This window comes from Giraffa tippelskirchi, chromosome 1 (genome assembly GCF_054371585.1).
Source record: "Giraffa tippelskirchi isolate mGirTip1 chromosome 1, T2T-mGirTip1v1.2.pri, whole genome shotgun sequence".
NCBI classification, from domain to species: domain Eukaryota; kingdom Metazoa; phylum Chordata; class Mammalia; order Artiodactyla; family Giraffidae; genus Giraffa; species Giraffa tippelskirchi.
Genome location: NC_137275.1, coordinates 180,458,576 through 180,485,281, shown reverse-complemented (window position 1 = coordinate 180,485,281; position 26,706 = coordinate 180,458,576). Strand labels below are relative to the sequence as shown.

At 38.0% G+C, this 26,706-nt stretch overlaps 1 protein-coding gene across 2 annotated transcripts; it reads left to right on the top strand.

The window, feature by feature from the left end:
- The first annotated feature begins 744 nt into the window (after positions 1-744).
- XPA (XPA, DNA damage recognition and repair factor) lies at positions 745-26,617 on the top strand. 2 transcript variants are annotated; one of them, XR_014059900.1, is made up of 7 exons: positions 745-961; positions 4,980-5,090; positions 8,555-8,660; positions 12,296-12,461; positions 14,136-14,253; positions 17,278-17,519; positions 25,054-26,617. XR_014059900.1 is itself a non-coding variant. In XM_081511389.1 (6 exons), exons 1-6 carry the CDS (start codon positions 790-792, stop codon positions 25,200-25,202), a joined length of 822 nt encoding a protein of 273 aa, XP_081367515.1. In that variant the 5' UTR covers positions 745-789; the 3' UTR covers positions 25,203-26,617. The 2 variants fall into 2 exon arrangements, 1 of the variants encoding a protein (XP_081367515.1); XM_081511389.1 differs by lacking the exon at positions 17,278-17,519.
- The last annotated feature ends 89 nt before the right edge of the window (positions 26,618-26,706 follow it).

The following is a 26,706-nucleotide window of genomic DNA, read 5'->3' as shown; positions in this document are numbered from 1 at the left end:
TAAAAAGCAGAGACATTACTTTGCCAACAAAGCCCGTCTAGTCAAAGCTAAGGTTTTTCCAGTAGTCATGTATGGGTATGAGAGTTGGACTATAAAGAAGGCTGAGTGTTGAAGAATTGATGCTTTTGAAGTGTGGTGTTGGAGAAGACTGAGAGTCTCTTGGACTGCAAGGAGATCAAACAAGTCTATCCGGAAGGAAATCAGTCCTGAATATCATTGGAAGGACTGATGCTGAAATTGAAACTCCAATACTTCGGCAACTTGATGCGAAGAAGTGACTCATTGGAAAAGACCCTGATGCTGGGAAATATTGAAGGCAGGAGGAGAAGGGAACGACAGAGGATGAGATGGTTGGATGACATCACCGACTCAGTGGACGTGAGTTTGAGCAAGCTCTGGGAGTTGGTGATGGACAGGGAAGCCTGGGGTGCTGCAGTCCATGGGGTCACAAAGAGTCGGACACGACTGAGCGACTGAACTGAACTGACTCCAAAGCCCATATTCTGAACTACCAAGCGAAACTATTATTTTAGAGATGACCAGGTCCTGATCATTGATCTCTGCACTGGCTCTTGCGCTGGATTATAAACTGGCAGGTAGTTTCCACGCCAGCGCGTGCGCAGACTTCACCCACCGCCCTTTCCTTCCCCACTTCCTTCTCTAATTGCGCAGGTGCGTTCCCTGTAGGAGGCGGTGCTGGCGACTCCGCGAGGGGGAGCTTTGGGCACGCTTTGGACTACCAGTGCGCGTGCGCGGAGCTAGAGCCACGGACCTCTGGAGAGGTTGGAGATGGCCGCCGCCGGGGAAGCTTCGTCGGAGCCGGCGGCTTCAGAACAACCAACGGAGCTGTCTGCTTCAGTGCGGGCGAGCATCGAGCGGAAACGGCAGCGGGCGCTGATGCTGCGCCAGGCCCGGCTGGCGGCCCGGCCTTACCCGGCGACGGCAGCTGCAACTACCGGAGGTTTGGGCCCTTGGCGGCGCCTGCCTCTTCTCTTTTCTGGGGGACCAGGGGCCGTATCCTGGATGTGGCGTCCCTCCTCTCGCGTCTGAGCGCAGACACTCATACAGTCCCGGGTAGGGGCGGGTGGAAGGGGTAGGGGACGGGGGCAGGGAATCCACTCGTCGGAGATTGTCACTGCGGACTGTCCAAGACCACAGTGCGACCCTGACTCCCAGCCCTGGCCTTTCCTCCCTGCACTGGGCGGTCCAGCTACCGTCCTTAGTTTGGGGATGCAGCCTCCCTCGCCGTCTGGAGGTGCCAGCCAGTGTCTCAGCTCTCCCTCTCTGCTCTCTTCCTGCAATTTCCACGGGCCCAAGGGGGTGGTCTTTGTGTAAAGCTTTTAGACCTTATAGCACATTTGAGTAGTAGTCCTGCAGCAGCTCCTTCATGCATCCATATAACATGGGCTGATACGCAGTGCTTGCTGCGTGCTGGGAGACACACACTAGCTCCTGCCTTCGTGGGGGTAACAGAGTGGCACCTGTTGTGCTTCACGTTTTTCAGATTGGCTAATTTGATTCAAACAGCTAACCTGGAATTATTTAGGGCAGGGCTTGGTATCCGTACTGTAAACCTTTGTTGCTTGTTGCATATCTATTTTTTTTTTTAATTAGAAATCGAGCGTTCTGTTCATACTAAGTCAAGCAAGTGGAGTCAAACTGTCATAAATTTTTTAGTTAGGCAAAATTCATGTTTTCTAAAATTATTATACATACTGTTTATATATTTGTATATAAAAGCTTTTCTACTATACTTGACAAAGCCTTGAGAAAGAACATAAAAAAAAATATGGAGAAATTGGAAAACTAAATGAAGTGGGAGCACTGAATATGAAATAAAATGTGAAAGAAACTAGATAAAAGATCATCATGTAGTCCAGTTGTTTTTAAACATGGCTGCTTATTAGAAACATATCTGGAGCTTTGGAGAAGAATAGCAATAGCTGGGCATTTGTATTTTTCAAAAAATTCCAAGATGATTCTGATATGCATCTGGATTTTAAAAAGTGATTATAGGTTTTTCTATTAAATGGTAGTTTGGGTGATATAAAATTCTATTATTTTTCTGTTGACCAATCATGATACAACAGTATTGAGTAATAGTTACATAATCACAGTAGTAAAAGTTGTTTGTCAGTTTTTGCAATCAAAGATAGTTAGAGTTGCAAGCCATAATGCTGCTGTTGCTGCTGCTGAGTCGCTTCAGTTGTGTCCGACTCTGTGCGACCCCATAGACAGCAGCCCAGCAGGCTCTACCGTCCCGGGATTCTCCAGGCAAGAATACTGGAGTGGGTTGCCATTTCCTTCTCCAGTGCATGAAAGGGAAAAGTGAAAGTGAAGTTGCTCAGTCGTGTCCGACTCAGCAACCCCATGGATTGTAGCCTACTAGGCTCCTCCGTCCATGGGATTTTCCAGACAAGAGTACTGGAGTGGGGTGCCATTGCCTTCTCTGTGCAAGGCATAATGGGAACAAGATTAACTTAACAATATAAAATAATTACATACAACTTGGGAGGTCAAGCAGAGTGATGTGTTAAGTGGAAGTGTGTACATGAACATTTTCATCTGCCTAGCCAGTCTGTCTTTTGCTTGATGCATTTAATCCATTTACATTTAAGGTAATTATCAATATATATGATCCTATTACCATTTTCTTAATTGTTTTGGGTTTATCTTCTGTAAGTCTTTTCCTTCTCTTGTGTTTCCTGCCTAGAAAAGTTTCTTTAGCATTTGTTGTAAAGCTAGTTTGGTGGTGCTGAATTCTCTTAACTTTTGCTTGTTTGGAAAGCTTTTGATTTCTCCATCAAATTTGAATGAGAATCTTGCTGGGTAGAGTATTCTTGGTTGTAGGTTCTTCCCTTTCAACTCTTTAAGTATATTGTGCAGTTCCCTCTGGTTTGTAGAGTTTCTGTTGAGAAACTAGCTGATAACCAAATGGGAGTTCCCTTGTATGTTATTTGTCACTTTTCCCTTGTTCCTTTTAATATTTTATCTTTGTCTTTCATTTTTGTCAGTTTGATTACTATATGCCTTGGTGTGTTCCTCCTTGGGTTTATCCTGCCTAGGACTCTGTGCTTCCTGGACTTGGTTGACTATTTCCTTTCCTATGTTAGGGAAGTTTTCAACTATTATCTCTTCAGGTATTTTCTCTGGTCCTTTCTTTCTCTCTTCTCCTTCTGGGACCCCTATAATGCAAATGTTGGTATGTTTAATGTCCAGGAGGTCTCTTAGGCTGTCTTCATTTTTTTTTTTTTTTTCATTCTTTTTTCTATATTCTGTTCTGCAGCAATGATTTCCACTATTCTGTCTTCCAGGTCACTTATCCATTCGTCTGCCTCAGTTATTCTGCTGTTGATTCCTTCTAGTGTGTCGTTCATCTGTGTTTGTTTGTTTTTAGTACTTCTGACTCTTTGGTAAACATTCCTTGCATCTTCTCCCTTCTTTTTTCTGAGATCCTGGATCATCTTCACTATCATTCTGAATTCTTTTTCTGAAAGGTTGCCTAGCTCCACTTCATTTAGTTGTTTTTCAGGGGTTTTATATTGTCCCTTCACCTGGGACATAACTCTCTTTTTCATCGTGATTAACTTTCTGTCATGTGGTTTTTGTTCTAGCTGCTGTGGGATTGTGGTTCTTGTTCTTCTGATGGTCTTATACATATGTTCCCTGGAGAAGGAAATGGCACCCCACTCCAGAATTCTTGCCTGGAGAATTCCATAAACAGAGGAGCCTGGCAGGCTATAGTCCACGGGATCACAAAGAGTTAGACACGACTGATCGATACTTTAACTTTCTGGTGAATGAGGCTAGGAGGCTTCTGTAAACTTCTGTCTCATTGTGGCTTCTTTATCTTTGGACATGGGGTATCTTTTCTTGTGGGTTCTAGTGTTCTCCTGACCTAGTTGTTCAACAGCTAGTTGAGATTTCGGTGCTTTTGCAGGAGGAGATGAATGCACATCCTTCTACTCCACCATCTTGATAAAATTTGAAGTTATAATAGTTTCAGTCAAGTTCAGTTAAGCAGTTTTTCTCTTATGGTTGATACGTGTATGTCATGTGTAAAAAGTTTTTGGCTACCTCAAGTTCATAAAGTTATTTTATGTTTTCTTCTAGAAGCTTTATTTTACCTTTTATGTTCAAGATCGTGATCCATTTAAAAATTTTTCTGTGTATATTGTATGCGATAGAGTCAAAGTTCATTTATTGGAATGACCATCTTTTTCTCACTGTTTTGTAGTAGTGCCTTAGTCATAAATCCTTGCATCATTTATTGAAAATACTATCTTTTTCTCACTGAATTGCCTTGGAGCCTTTGCTGTAAGTTAAGCCTTTGCTGTAAATATGTGTAGATCTATTACAGGACTCTATTATACTGATCTCTTTGTCTTTGTTTCAGTACTACACTGTCATAAGTACTGAAGCTTTGTAGTAAATCTTTAAATCTGGGTAGTTTAAATTCTCTAGTTTTGTTCAGGATTATCTTGGCTATTCTGTGTTCTTTGTGTTTACATACAAGCATTAGATCAGCTTGTCAGCTCCCATTATTCCTCCCCACCCCCAACACACACATGCAAGCATCTACTGGGGTTTCGAGAGGGATCACATTGAATCTTTAGGTGAATTTGGGGAGAGGTGACTTTGATTTCTGTTAGTGGTGTTTTCAGTATAGAGGTTTTACACATCTATTCCTAGGTATTATTTCTTAATTCTAATTGTAGATTCTTGTGGATGTCCCCTATTACATAATCACATCATCTGTGAATAAATACTGATTTACCCTTTTTAGCCTTTATGCTTGTCTTGTTTTCTTGCCATATTACAGTGACTGGGGCCTTCAATATAATGTTGACTGGAAGTGGTAATAGTGGACATCCTTGTCTTGTTTGATATATATTAAATTTTTGAAAGTTCCTGTTTATACACAAGGGAGCATATGGGCTTACCTGGTTCATTTCTTGACCACTTCTTAACTTTTGTAGGCATGGCTAATGTAAAAGCAGCCCCAAAGATAATTGACACAGGAGGAGGATTCATCCTGGAAGAGGAGGAGGAGGAAGAACATACAGTTGGAAAAGTTGTTCATCAACCAGGTAAAGTGGGTTTTCAAAAAATAGATACCTAGATTGGTCATTTTGAATAACATGCATGATTTTTTGCAAACTGATGTTAAAAAATGACACATTTAGTCAGTGAGCAAGTTGACTTTATAAGAACGATAAAATTTGGCAGTTTTGCTAGTAGATTAAAAATTAAACAAATTTGGCAGATTCATTTAAAAATGTGGTTTATATGCTTAGAGTTGATGCTCCCAGTCTTATAATAGACAGGTTGATAAAATAAATACTTAAAATTGTCTTGATAGGTTAAAATGAGGGTCTTGAATGCAAGAGATAAAATTTAGCACATTCTTTCTTTATGTTTAGAGGAAAAGTGGTTTCCCCATTTCTCAAATATTCTTTCAGAGCTTTCTTTTTAATGGCTACATAGTATTCCATTTGGTGGCTGTACCATGGTTCATTTAAATGCAGCTGTTTTGTTTCTTTTCTCTATTCTAATAATTATTACTGCAGTGAATATATTTGGAGGTAAACTTTTGTCCAGCTCTCTGATTCACAGCAGTAGGGTAACTGACCCAAAAGGATGCATACTTCTGGTAAAGTTTACGTATTTAAAAAAAAGTTAAGTTAACATATATAGAAACAGTAAACAACCTAAAAGCAAAGAAACAAGTGGATGTATTTTTCCAAATGAATTAACTCATATTGAAGAGGGGGAGGACAGAAGGAACTAGTCCAAATGATTTATGAGCATAGTATTTGACAGTATATCCTCAGTTTGAGATAGGTGGGGTAAGGGGAAAAACTTCAACATCCCTGAACTCATTTTGTAGAGTGATACGAGGGAAGCAATTTTGAAATTATTTTAGGTGTATTATTGGTTCAAATAGACGAATGTATTTCTTGATGTTAGGAGCCAGAGCTCTCATTGTGGAAGAAAGGACATACAAATATAGAATGGGAGAAGGCAAGAAAGAACCCTATGGGAATGGATCAAAATTGGATAGATTAAAATCATGGGTATGAACTCATGATTTCTGAAACATGTATATGTGTATGCATATGTGTATGTGTAAACTAATAAATGTACTCAGTGAAGTTTCAGGAAACAAAATCAATACACAGAAATCTGTTGCATTTCTGTACACTACTAGTGAACTATCAGAAAGAGAAATTAATAAAACAGTCCTATTTACAACTGCCTATTTATCAGAAATAATAAAATACCTGGGAATAAATTTAACCAAGGAGGTGAAATACTTGTACACTGAAAACTGTAAGACAAGAATGAAAGAAATGGAAGAAGACACAACTAAATGGAAAGACATTCTGTGCTTCTGGGTTGGAAGAGCTACTAACGTTAAAATGTCCCTAGTACCTAAAGCAATCTACAGAATCAGTGCAGACCCGGCCAAAATTCCAATAGCATTTTCCCACAGAAATAGAAAAATTTTTAAATTCATATGAATAATGAAAGACCCTGAATGGCCATTGAATCTTGAAAAAGAAGGAGAGAACTGGAGACCTCATGCTCCCTGATTTCAAATTATATTTCAAAGCCATCATAATGAAAATATATGATATTGGTATAAAAACAGACATGTAGATCAATGGAACAGAAGAGAGAGCCCAGAAAAAACCTACACTTATGGTCAGTTAATTTATGATAAAAGCCAAGAATATGCAATAGAGAAAGGACATTAATAAGTGGAGTTGGGAAAACTGGACAGTCACATGGGAAAGAATGAAACAAGGCCACTATCTTACATCATACAAAATAACTCAAAATGGATTAAATATTTAAATGTAAAACAAACCATAAAACTCCTAGAAGAAAACATGAAAAGCTTCTTGACATTGTTCTTGCTAATGATATTTTTGGATATGACACCAAAAGCAGAGGCCGTAAAGGCAGAACCTTCATAATTGAAAACAAAACTTTAAATAAATTATAGCTGATATATTTTTAAAAAATTAAACAAACAAAAAAACCCAGTCCTACTTGTTAAACAAGTGGGACTGCATCAAATTGAAAAGCTTCTACATAGCAAATGAAACCTTCGAAAAGACCACCTACTGAATGAGGGAAAATGTTTGCAAATCATACATCGGGTAACTTGGATTTTGTTAGGGTTTGAAGATTAGTGAGATTAAGAAGTGCTAGAATATTAATTGACCTTGTATTGGAAGTAGGTAAGGGGAGGCAGTGATAGGAATATGTTGAACGAATTATGAACAAATGACAGCTCCATTTTTCTTCCCACTGGGACTAGTGGTAGTTCTCAGAGTTGGGGCTTGGCAGTGGCAGTCATCCTAAAGACTTATTGGTAAAACTTTCAGATTTGCTGATAAAAAGAAAACAATTCTATAGGCTAAAGATCCTTAGCTAGGTATTTGAAATCTTTTTTAAAAATTCTGCTTTACTTTACCTGGAGTAGTTTCTATAGTGGGTGTTGAGGTTGTATAGCTAAGTACAATCTCTACCCTTTAGAGATTTTCAATCTAGTAGTGGAGACAGATGAAGATGAGGAAGCCATTTACTCTGTTGGTAGGAGGTAGAATGGAGGGAGTTTCCCACTTGAAAGTGAATTCTGTATTGTCTCTCTTTTACTTTTGTTTTGCTCTTTACTGTTCTTTTCTGTGTTACATGTTATGTCCATCTCCCTTATGTGTAAGCAGCTCCCCCATCTTGCTTCCACCTTGGGACTAATCTTTGTACTCTCAGCAGTACTGTGGTAGGCTGAATAATGGCCCCCAGCAATGTCCACATTCTAATCACCCTGGAATCTGTGAATTTATTATCTTACAGAGTGAAAGGCACTTTGCAGATAAAATTAAGGTTAAAGACCTTGAAGTGAGATTATTCTGGGTTATCCAGCTGTAATCACAAGCATCCTTAAAAGTAGGAGAGAGGCAGGAGAGAGTCTGGGGTAGGTGTGATCATAGAAAAACTCATAGTGATATAAGAAGCTACAGTTGCTGGCTTTGAAGATGGAGGAAGGGAGTCGTGAGTCAAGGAATGCAGGTGGCCTCTATAACTGGAAATGGCAGAGTGATAGATTGTCCCTCTAAAACCTCCAGAAAGGAGTGCAACTCTGCCAACAACTTGCCTCTAGCCCACTGAGACCTGTGTCAGACGTGTAAACTACAGACTGTGATAAAATAAGTATGTGTTATTTTAGCCACTAAATTTGTAGTAATTTGTTATAGCAGCAGTACGGAAGTATTAATAATGCAAGTACTTTACATGTGGTTTGTGTTCAACAATACTGAATGAGTTGATAATTTTTTCCTTTATATTATTCCCTTTCTCATTTCTTTTTTCCTTTAAAATTCTTTTTTAATAAAGGGAAGATTACTTAAAGTTTTATGTTGTCTTATGTAAATATGTTTATATCAGTCATAAAATACATGTTTGTAAGCTAATAAAATAGAGGAAAATGTATTCTAATTACACACAAAAAAGGAAAGTTAAGAATGAATTTTCCATTCTTCAGGACCTGTTATGGAATTTGATTATGTTATATGTGAAGAATGTGGTAAAGAGTTCATGGATTCTTACCTTATGAACCACTTTGATTTGGCAACTTGTGATAATTGCAGGTACTTATTTTTGTTTCAGAGCATGTTCTAAATTACTGATGTTTAACGTTTGCATGTAGGTTTAGGGCAAAATAATGATTTGATCCATTTGGATTCAACATTTTCATAATAATTTTTTTGTTTGTTTTGGAAATTTCCTAAAATTTCTGTGTTTTCCATTTTGCCAAAAAAAATACAGGAAGCCTGTGCTTAGCAGTCATGCCACATCAATCAGAAGGATGGCCCTGGGCCTGCCGTGGATACGTCCTTTTGCTTTTTACTTTAACCATCTCTTAGTAGCAGGTTCCTAATCCTTCTCTTACCCCACCCCCAAGGATCCATTTGGTTTTTTCTTTCTTTGACCACCATGTAACCACCTTGGTCAGAGGACTGGCACCTTCAGTGAGAGGAGGAAAGTATAACTAGGTGTTCTGGTACTCAGAACACCTCTTTCCATTCATTTTCTGTTCTTGTGAATTGGCAGGGAAGAGAACAGATGAGGAAAAATCAGATTCCTCTGTCATTCCTTTTTTTCTTCTAGCCTTTCTTTCTTTTTTCGTATCACCACAAGTTACCCCTCACTACTCTTACTTGGTTCTGTTTCTGCTGCTTACCTCAGCCAATTCCTGTGTTGGTGTCTGTCACACCTGAAGATCCTGCCCTGGATTCTCATTCAGCCTCTTATCCGCTGCCTGTCACCACTTCTGATATGTTCAGCCCCAGATCAACTGCTCACATGCCTGGTGGACCTGCCCTTTCAGAGTCCCCGCTGCAGACATTGAGAGCCGGCACCATTGACCTGTTGCCAAGTAGAATCCTTAGGAGATAGAATGGGAGATGTTTCTGGTCTCATGATCAGTGATGGGAAATGTTCTGGTACCCGTTGGAATTATGAATCATAAACTCTGTTCCCAGTGTTTATGCATAACAATGTCATCGATGCACTTAGTGGTTAAGGTCCACAGTGTTATCTCTTTAAAGTATGTATAGCATTCAGGAACTAAATTACCACATATAACCTTTTTCTATGAGAAAATGGAAGCCAGTGATTATCAACTTAAAGTTATGTAGTAGTCTGCTGGAGCAGGAAATGGCAACCCACTTCAGTATTCTTGCTTGGAAAATTCCGCGGACAGAGGAGCCTGGTGTGCTACATGGGGTTGCAAAGAGTCGGATATGACTGAGTGACTGAGCACAGCACATGTAGTAGTCTGGAAAAATATTTGAAAAGTTTAAACATAATTAGGAATATAGCCATCCATTCTGTTTTTTTCCAACATCTTCGACAATTATAGAATTCATACAATGATAGTTTTCCTTCCTTTGGTTTATACTTCCAAATTATTTAGTCATCTTAAAGTTATTCTTGATTATTAACTGTCCTCCCTCTCCCCTCCCCTCCCCTGTCCTGTACCTCTTCAGGGTTCACTGTTTCAGTAAAGGACAGCTTCATTCATTGGTTGTTTCTGTATTCCATGTTTAATTCCAAATCCATTTGGTTCTGTATTTAAGGGCTTAAACCGTATCCTGAATCTGTTCATTTCTCATTCTCTGTACCATTATGCCTTAGACTGGTCCCCTATCAGCTCTTACCTGGACCACCGCAGTAGTAGTCTTCTAACTGGCCTCTTCTCCCACTTTTGCACCATTAGTCTCTTCTATAGCCTTTTACTCGAGGCTTTTTAACAGTTTCTAATTCATTCAGATTCAACAGTACATGAATCATGAACTTCCAGATGTTCAAGCTGGATTTAGAAAAGGCAGAGGAATCTGTATACAGGTCAAGAAGCAACAGTTAGAACCGTACATGGAACAACAGACTGGTTCCAAATTGGGAAAGGAGTACGGCAAGGCTGTATATTGTGACCTTGCTTATTTAACTTATATGCAGAGTACATCATGCTAAATGCTGGGATGGATGAAGCACAAGCTGGAATCAGGATTGCTGGGAGAAATATCAGTAACCTCAGATACACAGATGACGCCACTCTTATGGCAGAAAGTGAAGAAGAACTAAAGAGCCTCTTGATGCAAGTGAAAGAGGAGAGTGAGAAAATTGGCTTAAAACTCAACATTCAGAAAACTAAGATTATGGCATCTGGTCCCATCATTTCATGGCAAATAGATGGGGAAGCAATGGAAACAGTGACAGCCTTTTTTTGGGGGGGCTCCAAAATCACTGCAAATGGTGACTGCAGCCATGAAATTAAAAGACGCTTACTCCTTGGAAGGAAAGTTATGACCAACCAAGACAGCATATTAAAAAGCAGAGACATTACTTTGCCAGCAAAGGTCCATCTAGTCAAAGGTATGGTTTTTCCAGTAGTCGTGTATGGCTGTGAGAGTTGGACTATAAAGAAAGCTGAGTATTGAAGAATTGATGCCTTTGAACTGTGGTGTTGGAGAAGACTCTTGAGAGTCCCTTGGACTCAAGGAGATCCAACCAGTCCATCCTAAAGGAGATCAGTCCTGGATATTCATTGGAAGGACTGATGCTGAAGCTGAAATTCCAATACTTTGGTCACCTGATGCAAAAAACTGACTCATTTGAAAAGACCCTGATACTGGGAAATATTGAAGGCAGAAGGAGAAGGGGGTGACAGAAGATGAGATGGTTGGATGGCATCACCAACTCAATGGACGTGAGTTTGAGTAAGCTGCGGGAGTTGGTGATGGACAGGGAAGCCTGGCGTGCTGCAGTCCATGAGATCACAGAGTCGGACACGACTGAGCGACTGAACTGAACTTAACTGAATCCATTCAAAATAAAATTGTCTTCACCATTGCTCACAAGACCCCTGCCTATCTCTGACTTTATCTCCCATCACTCCTCACCATCACTTAACTTTAAGCATTCTGGTCACACTGGCCCTCTTGCTATGAACTCCATTTGCAAAGCACACTCTTGTCCTAGAGTTTTTGCATTTACTCTTCTCTCTGCTAGAAATGTTTTTTCTCTAGCTATTCGGAATGTTCTCTGACTTCTTAAAGGCCCTACTCAAATGTTCCTTCACCAGTGGCCTTCTCTGATTACCCAGTCAATGGAAATTTCTATTCCTTTACCGTGCTTTGTGTTACTTTATAGCACTTTTATCTGTCATCTTGTTTGCTTATTGATTGTCTTTTCCTAAATAGAATGTAAGTTTCATGAAAACAAGGTTTATTTTATTTCCTTTATTCTGAGTGCCTTGAACAGTACCTAGCATGTAGATGGAGAACAAATGAATGAGAAGAGCTATGTAATTGTCTGTGTCTCCATTTTTACCTGGGCTTTGAGAAAGAGCCAACTGGAAACTCACCTGTGCTTGGTGCAGTTGGACCTTGTGTATTTATATTCCTTATATCCTGACTTTAAACTTTATATTTTCTTAGTTATCATTTATATTTGCTGTACTCATGTCTTTTCAGATTCCTTGTGGAAAAGAGGAACCTAAGTAAAAAGAAATTCTTAAAAGGTTAAATAACATGAATCTGTTGTTGACACAGCTTCTCAGAATTAATAAAATATTTTTCTGTTGGAATTCTTATGCTGCTAATCTGACCATGGGAGTTTTAGGAAAAAGCATTTATATGTTTCTTTTGGCATGTATGCCCCTATGTTTTGGGGCTAGTTGAAAATTTATTTACTTTATGTAATGGACTTAATCTGTTTTCAGAGATGCTGATGATAAACACAAGCTTATAACTAAAACAGAAGCAAAACAAGAATACCTTCTGAAAGATTGTGATTTAGAAAAAAGAGAACCAGCTCTTAAATTTATTGTGAAGAAGAATCCTCATCATTCACAGTGGGGTGATATGAAACTCTACTTAAAATTACAGGTCTCTACTAAGTTATATTCAGTCATTTTAAACCTTCGTTTAGGTGATGTTTTAACAACGAACTAGTTATAATTATAGTTTTTACTCATCGACTTAAAAAAGATCCTGTTTGTTTTATTGTTTTGCATGAGTCATAGTCATACATAATGACATTAAATAACATGTTTACTTATTATGTTTTTTGATGTAGCACTTTGGAGCAAATATACTACTGTTGGGTCATGTTAGAAGTACAATTTGGAAACTAACAGCTTGAAATAGAGAAGTCAGCCCGTGTTTCCCTTGCCAACCCACCCCCCAAATAAAATCATAAAAAAAAAAATTTAGGAATTTCCCAAATGCCTAGAATCTAATTCCGGTTTCCTGTATCTACCTGAGAATGGTACAGATATATTACTCTTTTTCATGCCATTATGTAAAAAAAAAATACTGGGAGGCTTTGCTTTAGAGCACAGTTTGATTGGAATATACTAGAAAATCCTGTATGTTCTAATAAAGAAGCCACGTGTAAAACCAAACATATTCTGAATTTTCACTAAGTGTTAGACACTGTTGATTAAAAGATTCACCGTTATTTTATGTACCATTAAAAATGAAAAAAAAGTACTGGTATTTAAACAAACCCAGTGCTCTCTTATCACTTGGTGCTTTTATTTTACTGAACTAGTGTCATTAGACTTACTGTAGTTTTTTTTCCCTTTTGCTATAAGTCATGCTTGTGTGTACTTAAAAAGGAAAATGCAGGTACCACAGATTTATTAAGGTATTCCTAAACTACTTACATTCAGAGTCCAATTCTTCTGAACCACTTTTTGACTCAGTTGTTAAAATACCATTAAGTACATTAGTGATGCAGCATTTTCAGGGATGTTAAATTGTGGAAAATGTGATGTTAGAATTTATGAAATAACAGTATATATCACTTTGTGTTAAGAAATTTCAGTTTGGCTTTATTGATGGACATTTTAGTCCCCTTAACATATTGTGAGAGATATCTCGAGCAAGTTCTCAGTGTGTATATTATTTCCCTAAATGTAAATAAATGTTTGCAAAGAGTATTTTTATGTATATACTCTTTATAATATTTAATATGTTATGTGTTATAGATATATAAACTTCAAAGGTTTTAAACTAGAATAAAGACTTTTTAGATCATTCAGCTACCAGAGTTTAAAAAAAATTCATATTTTGAAGATCAGAAATTAGTTGAATGGATGTAAACTGTTATTGATTCAGAAGTAGAGTAGCATTGATTGATTTCCTATGATGGGAGATTTTTAGAGATGACCTCATATTTGATCTGCTATGGCTAATTGGTTAGCAATTGTTTTTTTGGTGATCCTGCCAAAATTCATCAAATCTTTGATTCATGTGAATACAAAAAAGCAATTGCACCCAGAGGGCAGCTTTATTTATATATACATAGGCATCCCTGGTTCTGTTGTGCTTCACAAATATGTAATCTGATTCATCACTTATTTACTGAGGGTTTCATAAGTTTAGATATAGATATTATTAGAGTTTTTTTCTTACCAGTATTTAAAATCTTTTAAATTTCAAATAAATATTTATAAAATTTTACTTGATCATTCTTTGGGACCTATGGATTTAATAATTATAACTATTTTACAGCAATGAATCACAACTAATTTAAATATGGATTCTGTATTTCAGATTGTGAAGCGGTCTCTTGAAGTTTGGGGTAGTCAGGAAGCATTAGAAGAAGCGAAGGAAGTTCGACAGAAAAATAGAGAAAAAATGAAACAGAAGAAGTTTGATAGAAAAGTAAAAGGTAAGTGGCTGCATTTACATCATGCAGGACTGTGCTCTACTGCTTTGCAAAAAACCTTTAGCTAAGTTCTTCCAGTTTAAAGATATAGTTGAATTTTATTTTTTTTCCATAAATTTAGAACAAAAGGCTTAAAGTTTGGGTAGGTTGGTGTTTGAAAGTCCTAAGTCCAAACCTCACAATTCTGCAATTCTAAAAAACCATGTAAGCCCTCATCTTAAAGTGAATCATGGTTTTGTATAGGAATGATAGTAGGGTCAGGGATGTGCCTCTGGTTAAGGATTTGGCATCAATTCAGTCTTAAATATGACCCGCAGGGTTATCCAAAGTGAAGATTTCTACCAGCAAACCTCTCTAATTGCTTAACATAAAGGAGCAATGTCTTTTAAGTCTGAGTCATCTAACTTAACAACTAGAAGGTACCTTCTAATGTCAGATTGTCTAATCATTTTTATTTTTATATGAAAAAAAGACCTGGAAAGGTAGAGTGACTTGTTACATAGTTGCTGGAAAGTTGGGACTGGAGCCAAGATTTCATGACTGAGAGTCTGCATTCATTCCTCTGACCTTACATCTGTCTATCTGTGTTACTCTCCATTCCTTTGTCCATCTGTCTCTGTATTTATTTGTCTGTCCATCCATCCATGTATGCATATGTGCAGAAGTCTGTCTATCCATCTGTCCATCAGTGTATCCAACAATTACTATGTCCCAGGCACTGTGCTAATACAAATGCTGAAAATCACAGTTTATCAGAGGAGAAAAACTGGTAAAGTCATCATAATGTGATAAATACTGTGATAGTGATGAACATAGGGTGTTAGAGGAGCGCAAAGAGCACTTGTTGCTGTAGCGCAGAAGCCCCGAAGAGAGCATAAATGTTCTTCAGTAACCATAGAGCCCCACTCTGGTGTCTAGTTTATATGGATAGCATATATTTTGTGTATATACAGGGTTGTACATATACTAAATCGATCCATTTAAAATGAGTATCTTAGCCATCATAAGTAATTTTGCTTATTTTTTAGGATTTAGAAGAGGTTTTGGAGGGTGAATGAAGATAGCTGAGATGTCTTAAAAACAAACAAAAGAGCCCCCCCCAAAAAATTGAACGTCAGCCTACTTTGTTTCTTCTTATTGTGAGGGACTGCTTTCCACCTTTTCAATATAAGAGTAATTCATGTGCAGTACAGAGAAGTTAGAAAACTACAGAGAACTTCTACCCCATAATTATACTACCCAGAGACAGTCATCAGTAACAGTTTAATGTCTATTTTTCCAGTTCTTTTTTATGCATAGGCCCTTAACATTTTTTTTTTATATAAAAATGGAAGCATCACTGGACATTTATGAAGTTCATAAAAAGTTTATCAATCCTTTATCTCTGTATCTCAGTTTCTACAACTATAAAAATGATGATAATACCACCCACCTTATAAAAGTTTCTGTAAGGACTCAGTGAGACATTATATGTAAGCTGCTTAGACAAGAGCTAGGGCAGAGTGATATCCCGCAGGCACTATTACTATGCGATATTGTACCTGTTATAAGAACGTGGCAGCTCGGCACTTGCTGCTTTAAGAGAGTACTCTTTAGAGAAGAGTTTCATTTTTTCCCTGACAGATATTATATAATGGAGACAGGTAAAAAATTCACTTATATATCCTTAGACTTGGTATAAATGTTCACGTATTTGTGAGTTATTACTTAATTCTTTAATTATGGGACAGGAAGAAGAGTTAGGTGTGTTTCAAGTTTCCAATTTGACATTCTTAATTTTGATTACAAATGAAAATTTTGATACATAAATTGATCAACTTAACAGTGAAGAATAAAAGTCAAAGTTGAATTTAAAAGAAGTTTATTACGACAGATAATCTCATGATAAATACATCTTTATATAAATTATAGGTACTTAACATGCTTCCTGAATCAGAGAGTAAGCACGTTTTTATGGCTTTGTAGAGAGGTTTCCTATTACAGACTGTGCCATGTAAGAGGATTTCATTGAAGAATCATCCCATTAGCCACTGCTGTACCACAGTCTTCCAAAATACCTGGGGCCAATTGAGAGGATTTGGAAAGCCTTCTTTTGAAAATTTAATTTGGTCCTTTTCTTTAATATCTTCCATGTTTTATCCCAAACCTTCCTCTCTTCCAGCATCAGGGAATCCCTTGATGGGAGGGGTAAGGTAACAGAAGGTACCTTAAGGGGTGTGAAAGAGGAGGGCATATTTATAGACTAATCACATGTCAGCCTGAGGCTTTTGTTAACTCCAGCTCCTTGAATCTTCTCAGCTCTTCCCTTTCAGCTGCCTCTTTAAACCACTTCCCTATGATCTTTTGGCATAGACAATAATATACAGATAAAGGAATTAGGAACTTGTACCTTCAGAGTAAAATACTTGTTGAAAAGTGTCTGTGTGTAATTTTACTTAGATAGTGTTTCTGTAATTTGGTCAAGATGTTCTCTAAAGGCGGCTGAATTCTGATAATTTGACTGACAACAAAAGGCATCTGTTTAATTTATTTTTTTAATAACAGTTCTATTTAGATAGTCACTCCTACTAAATAGCATGAATAGAACATTTCTTTCAAGATTTACACAATTAGCCTAGATAATTTTTAAAAGAAGTATAAACTCAAATATAATTGGCTATATTTCTCACTATGTTAAATTTCTGCTATTAACCACCAGATGAACTACTGTGCATTTTCCTCATCCTTGAAGAGTTTGAATTTTCCCTGAAGTTTTTCCTGGAGCTCTTAAGACTGGTTTCTTTAGTTTATTCCTTGTTTGAATGAAGCATGTTTTTTGAGGAAGTTTTTCCAAGTGGTTACTAGAGGGGTATATTTTCCAAGACCCTGTTACAAATCTAAGAATGTTTTTCTGTTTCTCTTGCATTTGAAAACCTGAGTTCTCTCTGAGTTGTATAAGCATTATTCCATTGTCTTCTGGTGTTTAATATGCAGAGGTCAATGCCATGCCTTCTTTAATTATGGCTTCTTCTTGTTGATTTGCTTTAGAGATTGGTGGATATGTTCCTGTCCTCCTGACTAGGCCACAGAGGGCTGAGAGTGGAGTAGACACTGTAGAGATTAGAAACGAGGAGCTTACTATGCAGTTTGCTCAGAAGGCTCAGGACAGAGAGGAATAAAAGCAAGTCTAAAAGGTTTTTTAGTTGAAAGAAATTGGAACCTGGTTCCTCTTGGTCTTCTGATTTTGATCCACAAAGAAGCTGACACAAAGTTTACTTCTTTATGGAAAGGTAAGAGATTACATTTACCTGCTTTTAGAATATGGTCTTCTACTTTAGCAGTTTGAGAAAGAATTGATCTTACTAGAGAATAAAATTATAGATAGTGTATAAGGTGTGTGTGTGTGTATGTATAAATTTAGATAAAGTGAAAGAGAATTTTCTCGTTGGCAAATTCAAATTGTTCAAATTCACATTGACTCTCTTAAATCCGAGAAGGCAGAAATAGAAATGATGGCATCACTGGTGCTTAGTTTAACTAGATTTTTAAAAAGGCAATATGTGGTGGCCTTGATATTGGATGGAAACTTTGAACTGGTGCAAATACACAGAACATTCTGGGTTAGCATGGCTCCTTTCCACAGATAAGGTGGCTGTAAAGTTTTTCTTTAAAGTTATACTCAGCTTTCTCTTAATACTGCTAGAGGGTTCAGTTCAGTTCAGTCGCTCAGTCGTGTCCGACTCTTTGTGACTCCATGAACCACAGCATGCCAGGCCTCCCTGTCCATCACCAACTCCCGGAGTTGACCCAAACTCGTGTCCATCGAGTCGGCGATGCCATCCCACCATCTCATCCTCCATCGTCCCCTTCTCCTTCTGCCTTCAATCTTGCCCAACATCAGGGTCTTTTCAGATGAGTCAGTTCTTCGTATCAGGTGGCCAAAATATTGGAGTTTCAGCTTCAACATCTGTCCTTCCAATGAACACCCAGGACTGATCTCCTTTAGGATGGACTGGTTGGATCTCCTTGCAGTCCAAGGGACTCTCAAGAGTCTTCTCCAACACCACAGTTCAAAAGCATCAATTCTCCAGCGCTCAGCTTTCTTTATAGTCCAACTCTCACATCCATACATGACTACTGGAAAAACCATAGCCTTGACTAGACGGACCTTAGTTGACAAAGTAATGTCTCTGCTTTTTAATATGCTGTCTTGGTTGGTCATAACTTTCCTTCCAAGGAGTAAGCGTCTTTTAATTTCATGGCTGCAGTCACCATTTGCAGTGATTTTGGAGCCCAGAAAAATAAAGTCAGCCACTGTTTCCACATCTATTTCCCATGAAGTGATGGGACTGGATGTCATGATCTTAGTTTTCTGAATGTTGAGCTTTAAGCCAACTTTTTCACTCTCCTCTTTCACTTCCATCAAGAAGCTGTTTAGTTCTTCTTCACTTTCTGCCATAAGGGTGGTGTCATCTGCATATCTGAGGTTATTGATATTTCTGATAATCTTGATTCCAGCTTGTGCTTCCTCCAGTCCAGCATTTCTCCTGATGTACTCTGCATAGAAGTTAAATAAGCAGGGTGACAATATACAGCCTTGATGTACTCCTTTTCCTATTTGGAACCAGTCTGTTGTTCTGTTAACTGGTAGAGGTTAGCCTTCTTAAAAAAAAAAAAAAAAAGGAATGATTAATTTTCATTGTTTGTTAGTGTACACTTTTTTCCCCAAAAGAAGTGGGTAGGAAAATCCCATTTGGGGGCTCCTCAGTTTGTGAACATTTTACATTCTGGGCTTGTGGTTATATTTATGGGTATTTTTGGGTTTCTCTCGGGAGAGTTTGAAGGACACAGTTTCCTATCCTTGGTTTCTGGAGGACAAAGTAAGATCAAAGCTTCTTATGTTTTGTTATTTCCTTGCGGTTTTCCCCCTCTAGTTACCGGTGGGCACCCTGTGTCAAAACTTCTTGCCCTCCCGTCAAGATATTTAGCAGTATGTGGTCTCCCTCCACTAGTTCTTTTATTGTAAGTCTACCTCATAAGCAGCACTAGGCTTCTTTGAATACAGGCTGCCTCTTTTGCAAAATTAAGATATTAAACTGGATGAAATACAAACTTTAGAGTGGTATAAAATATATTTTTCACTGAAACAAGCATTTAGGGGAAAACGTCTTTGGGTAAAAAATAGAAGCAGTCTCTGAAGATAATCAGTAGCAAGACTGATGGTTACCATGAACATTTTGTAACCTTCCAAGAGAAGTAGTCCACAGTTTGTTGTGTTGTGAAATTCTAGGCCAGTGGGACCAGGAGGTGGGAACATGGCAAACTGCTGTTCTCGTCTCCAGTCTCAGGCTTTCAGGCCTGCTTGGCACATCCCTCTCCACCCCCGAGGTTTCCCTAGCTCTCCTGAGGCCTAGCAAACCTTTTCTCACTCTTCTGAAGTCTCTGACCTTACTACCCTCTTTTCAATCTCAGCAATAGTAGTTGACCTCTACTTTCCAAAGTTTTAAGTTGCTTAAATGAAGTAATATGAAAAACTATTACTAATCTGTAATTAAACAAATGTTTTATTTCACCAGATGTTGACATTTTTCCACTGACTTTTTTCTCTTTCATTCACACACAAATTTTGCTGAACCATTTAAGAGTTATTTGCTGACACTGTGATTCATAATACTTCAGCATTTATCTACTATAAATGAGGACATTTTTCTACTAACTGAAAAATACCCCACTCAAACTGTACATTAATGTAACGCTGTTACCCAGTATATAATCTATATTGTCTTTCCCTAGATGTTCCAATGTCCTTTATAGCTTTTCAGTTGTTGGATCTAGGGGCCTATCAAGGATGATGCATATCCAGAGTCTCGTTTTTTCCTCAGCCTTTTTCTTTTGTGATAATTTTTGAAGAGTCCAGGCTACCCATTTTCCAAAATGTCCCCTCATTTGGTTTATTGGCAGTTTGTTTCCTCATGATTATATTTGGATCAGTCAGCTCAGGAGATGCCTGGTATCACTTAACTAAGGCAGTATCTGCCAGATTTCCCCATTGTAAAGGTACCCTTTCCCCTTTATAATTAATAGAAAATCTATGGGGTGACTCTTAACACTATGTGAATATCTCATTCCTTAAGTTTCATTCAGTGGTTTTAGCACACAGGTTGAGTCTTGTCTGAGTCAGTTATTATTAGGGTAAATATAAATGGTGACTTTCTATTTCTGTTATTGCTACAGTTATTATTTGGTTTCTTTTGGAAAGAAGAGCTTTTTTTAGTAGCAGTTGGAATCATGGATTCTTATTCTCAAGTCAGTGTTACAGTCTGTCCATTCCTTGTTGTTGTTTAGTCACTTAAGTCATGTCTGACTCTGCAACATCAGGGACTGTAGCACGCCAGGCTTCTCTGTCCTCAACTAACTCCAGGAGTTTGCTCAAATTTGTGTCCATTGAGTCAGTGATGCTATCTAACCATCTTATCCTCTGCCAGCCCCTTCTCCTTTTGCCTTCAAGTCTTTCCCAGCATTAGGGTCTTTTCCAATGAGCTGGCTCTTCATGTCAGGTGGCCAAAGTATTGCAGCTTCAGCAGTAGTCCTTCCAGTGAATATTCAGGGTTGATTTCCTTTAGGATTGATTTGATCTCCTTGCAGTCCAAGGGACTCTCAAAGAGTCTTCTCCAGCACCACAGTTTGAAAGCATCAGTTCTTTGGTGCTCAGCCTTCTTTATGGTTCACACTCACATCTGTTTGTGATTACTGAAAAAACCATAGCTTTGACTATACGAACCTTTGTTGGCAAAATGATGTCTCTGCTTTTTAATATACTGTATAGGTTTGTCTCTGTCCACAGTGATTTTGGAACCCAAGAAACAAAATCTGTCATTTCTTCCACTATTCCCCCTTCTGTTTGCCATGAACTGATGGGACTGGATGCCATGATGTTAGTTTTTTTAATGTTGTGTTTCAAGCCAGCTTTTTCACTCTTTCACCCTCAAGAGGCTGTTTAGTTCCTCTTCATATTCTGCCATTAGAGTGGTATCATTTGCCTATCTGAGGTTGTTATTTCTCCTGGCAGTCTTGATTCCAGTTTGTGATTCATCCAGCCTGGCATTTCACATGATGTACTCTGCATATAAATTAAATAAGCAGGGTGACAGTATATGGCCTTGTCGTACTCCTTTGCCTTATTCATCTTAATGCCCAAATTTGGCCAGTGGACGTCCCTTCAATCTAGCTCCTTTTTAAAAATGTTTCTATTTGGAAATGATTTCAAAATTATGTAAAATTGCAAGGATAAGAATGGTACAAGGGACACCCATATATTCTTCACCTAGATTTACCTATTGTTGACACTTCATGCCATTTGCATTCTCTCTGCACATTTTTCTGAACCGTTCAAGAGTAGGTTGTGTACATTGCCAGCCTTTTTTTTTATCCTTAAATACTAAAAATGCGAATTTCCTAAGAATAGGAAGATTGTCTTACAAAGTATAGTATCTATATTTTTATTGTCATCCTTATTCCAGTTTTGTTAGTTGACCCAATTATGTCCTGTGTAGTTTATTCATTCCAGTATAAAATCTAGTCTAGGACCAGGTATTGGCTTTAGGTACCAAGTGTTTCTAAATTTCTTTATTCTGGAATATTTTCATATATGACATAGGCATTTTTGAAGTCTTTCCCCTTCCTCTGCCTGTCTTTATTGCAGTAATGTTTTTCATGTGGGGTTTTTCTCATGTTTCCTGATGGTTAGATTCAGTTTATTCATTTCAGGTTGGATAGTACACAACTGATAACGACTTTTCCAGGGTATCACGTCTGGAGGCATGTGATATCCATCTGCCCTTAGTGATGATGTATTTATTTTTGATTTGATAGGCAAAAGTCCTGTAAGACCATGTAAGTGCCTGCTTCTGTTCAACATTCCTCCTAAATTTAACATCCATCCATGGGTGGCTCTTGCCTGAACCTAGGATAATTGTTGCAAAAACGGTTTTCTAACTTCAGCACTCATTCCACATTTAACAAGTTGGAAATCAGCCCTCATAGCATCCTCTCCCCTACTTATTTGTTACTGGTATGGCTTCATGAATTCCTGTTCTTCTCAGTGGCTTTTGGTTAATTTCTGTCCTCAATTATTTTGGTGCTCAAATTGCTTCAGATTTGGACCAACAGAAGTATCTCCAGGCCAGCTCTTGTGTCCTTTTGGCATGTCTTCATCATTCTTTGAGCACACCTTTCTAGCTCAAAACACGCATATATGTAACAGTTCAGTTTAGTCACTCAGTCGTGTCTGACTGTTTGCAACTCCATGGACTGCAGCACCCTAGACTTCCCTGTCCATCACGAACTCCCAGAGCTTGCTCAGACTCATGTCCATCGAGTCAGTGATGCCATCCAACCATCTCATCCTCTGTCATCTCCTTTTCCTCCTGCCTTCAATCTTTCCCAGTATCAGGTTCTTTTCCAATGAATCAGCTCTTCGCATTAGGTGGCCAATATATGTACATATCTATAATGTATAGTTAAAACCTTGAGTTCACACCCAGTTCTAATCCAAAATTTAGGGTTTATTCTGGTTTTCTCCACTTCCTTATTTGTAACTCCTTTTTCTGACAGAAGCCTGATTTCCATTATCCTTTATAACATGTGTAGTTATTTGATTGGTGCTCCTGAATGTAACTAATTCCCCTTCATGTGCTGCCTCCTCTCTAGGAGACTCTCCTTATTTGTCTTGGGCTCTGCCCACCCTACCAAGATGCTTGCTTTACTTGCTACTCCTTATGGCTTTAGGACTAGATTGTTCAGGTGGAGAAAGAAGTGGCAAAAAATGAGACAGTGGGTTTTTATTAAATTTTTTTATTACTTCCTTTCTAGCACAAATTTTTTCAGGAATTTTCAGTTCAGTTCAGTCGCTCAGTCATGTCCGACTCTTTGCGACCCCATAAGTACTCAAGACAGGCTTTGTTCTTGTCATTATAGACCTTGATAGGTTAGCTGAAGAATGGGAAGAAAAGCCATAAAGTCAGAATAAAACATTATGTTCAGTTGTGACAGTTATGGATAGTAAGGTAGATTTTTGTTAAGCATTCTTTTAGTGTTAAGAAAACAATTTTCTTATCTCTCTTCTTAAGTTCACAGAATGCTCAAATGGGGCAGAGGTTAGCTTAGTGATTGGCATGCAGTCACATTTTGAGAGATTTTCTTCTTGGGTAGTAAAGGAAAAGTGGCCAGAATACTTTACATCACAACAAAGTTGAAAAATAGGTACTGGAACTTGAACAGAAACGTCTTCTTGTCATTATCCGAAACCATGAGGCATCTGTGCAGTTCTGGTTAGCATACCGTTTATTTTTTATTTTAAAAATATCCCACTTTAAAATAACCTTCTTCAGAATATGGGAGGATATAGGAATAAAGATTAGAGTTTAGAAGAACATGATAGATATAAACTATCTACAAGTATATACACTGAAGCTTGAAAGTAGCCTGAAATAGAGTGCTTTTCATACTGGAAGTGTATGAAAAGGCAGCACAGCTTAGTGGTTAAGAACATGGACTGAGCTGGACTGTGCCTCTGCCTGTGTGACCTTAGGCGCAACTTATATAACCTCTCTGTGCGCTGGTTTTCTCATCTGTAAAATTGGGATGATAGTTGTACTTACTACAAAGTGTTGTGAGGATTGAATGTGTTTATATACTTAGAACAGTGCCTGATACATAGCCTTATTTGTTTGCTTATCCATATGATACAGTAAAGGCTAAACATAAAAAGATTCAAGTGGTATTTTGATACTACTTATAGTAAAATGGATTAAAGAAAATGTATGATTACTTGGTGTACTTTGATTTTTAAGGTTGAGATTATAGAAGGTAATGATCATCTCTCCCTTAGGTAGGGCAGCCATCAAAGACAATGCTGGATCATTGGTCAGAGTAGAAAAAATTTGCTTTTTATTCATTAAACTAGAAACTGAGATGTTATTAGCTTAGTTTCTAATTAACACAAAGCATTTGGTTTCCTCAGGTAACATGCAGTGTGAACTTTAGAATGTCCTGGTTGCTTTTCAGAGCATCCAACACAATTCTTTTCTTTGTGAAAATGCTGTTTTGTCTGATGTAGTAGAAAAAGTTCTCAACATTGGAATACATGACCTGGGTTCCCCTGCTATTCATCTTTGTTCAGTTTTCCTACCTGCAAAATAAAATGAAGTAAAATAACTCTACAGTTCTTTCCAGCTCTTAATAGCCAGTGATTCTTTTATTTGTACTTTGTAACAATTACTAGCAATTTGTCACCTAAAATACTGGTGTCATTCTATAAAATAAAGAATTCAGTACACATAAGGTCAGTTGCAAGAGCAGCTTTTCTAAGATGAAACAGCAGCAGAGTGGCCGGGTTCTTGGCTTTCTAGTTTTGTTACAGAGTTTGACTTGCCTCTTAGAGAAGTAGCTCCTGACTATAAGGAACTTACATCCTTATCCTCAGTCATCTCAGTTGATTACCCTCTCATTCTTTGGCATCGTTTGCCATAGTCAGCTGCTTAAACTATTCTTTGCATGTCTTCTGAATCTAGTTTCTTGCTGTTCTTCTAATCCATATACCCCATTTCTGAACCTCCTGTTTCAAACTAAAACCAACGACTTGAAAGATTCCACAGGCCAAACTAGTGAGGTAAGAAAGTAGGCTTGCCAAATCTGTATCATTAATCTTGACTTGTTATAAAATTAAGGCATAAGCCATATTTGGTTAAACACAGCTGAAAAGCAATGGATTTTTAATTCAGCTGAATAGCACCACTGAACAATTGGCTTTTATTTTTTCCTTAGAATTACGGCGAGCAGTAAGAAGCAGTGTATGGAAAAAGGAAACAGTTGCTCATCAACATGAGTATGGGGCTGAAGAAAACCTAGAGGATGACATGTATCGGAAGACTTGTACTGTGTGTGGCCATGAACTGACATATGAGAAAATGTGATTTTTAGTTAAGTGATCTGTTCTACAGTGTGGAAATTTAGATTGGTCCTGTTCAGAATTCACCAAAATCCTCATAAATGATTCAAACATTTGTATAAATAATGCTTTAATAATTATGTATGTTATGGCTTCACAGCAAGTTTCAGTTAAGGTCCAGCAGGTCTGGTGGGCAAAACACCGAGTGTGTGACCATTTTTTCTATAATAAGGGTGGGAGCTGAGCAATAGAATGGGTTCAAAAGTGTTAGCTTAGAGCTAAAACTGAGAAATAAGCGACCAAAGCAAACCCTTGATTGAGGTAGGAGGAAGAGCTTTTAGCAGTAAAGGCAAAAGCTGGCCAAGCTGGATTCACATCCCAGGAACCAGCAGGGATGGTGGTAGACCACTGCACCCCAGACCCCGGGCCAGGTCTTCTAGATGATGTCTAAGTCAGGGTGTGGGGGAGCTTTGCTGGGACAAGTTTTCTGTATCCTTAGGGTTTATGATAGATCTTAATATCAGTGTCTGGCTATCCCTTTTCAAATCTGGGTAAAATAGAAAAACAGCTATACTGTTTGTTGATCAAAGGTAATGATAACTTGTTAACATTTACTGAGCATTTTCCATGTGTCATGCAAACACTATGCAAAGTGCCTTACAGGTATTCTCATGTAATCCTGGGAGGTAAGACAGCTTGCTTCTATGCTTTTGTAGCACTTCTAATGGAATGGTAACTTACAAGCTGACATCATGCCAGACATTTGGATCAAGTTTAAATAGTCAAATATTACCCTGTCTTGTCAAAAGGATTACAAGGTAGTACCTGGTAAGAGCAATTGATCCCCAGTGCTTGATTAACAGGGTGCATGCATTCTTTTTTTTTTTTTATAAAAACAAATTCAAGATAGATAATTTCAAGTTCTTTGATAGGACTTTTTATCTTATACTGCTGCAAATAGGAAGTTTTTATACATTTTCATGTTTTTCTTCAGATCAGCTCTTGGAGATTATGCTTGAAGGGCAAAAGTCAAAACAAGTCAAAGCCAAAGACTTCAAACTGTAATTACTAATTGTTCTCTATATAAGTATTCAATACAGAAATGTTTAATATGTTTTTCGAATGTTGATTTTTTTCATGTGCTATGCTGAGTATTACAGCTCAGTAAAAATCGATTCTGAATGGGGAGCAAGACCTTCTTTGGACAAAACAAAAAGCTTCCAGCAAGTAACTAGGGGTTCAGGCTGCTGACAACAGCATTACTGCACTGGGAGATAAGGAACCCTTGAACCACCACACGGACATAGTTTCAGATTCCATTTACTAGCTGTGGACCTTGGGTAAGTTACTCAGTGGGCTTGTTTTTATCTGTCATATAGGCATAATAATCTAATGACTGTCATGACGATTAAATATGGCAAATAAATGACACGTAAGTTATTAATGAGCATGTATTATCATCGAGACCAGCATAGCTAAGACTTTTCTAGTTCAGGTGGGCTTCTAGTCAGTCACTCTTTCCCTTCATC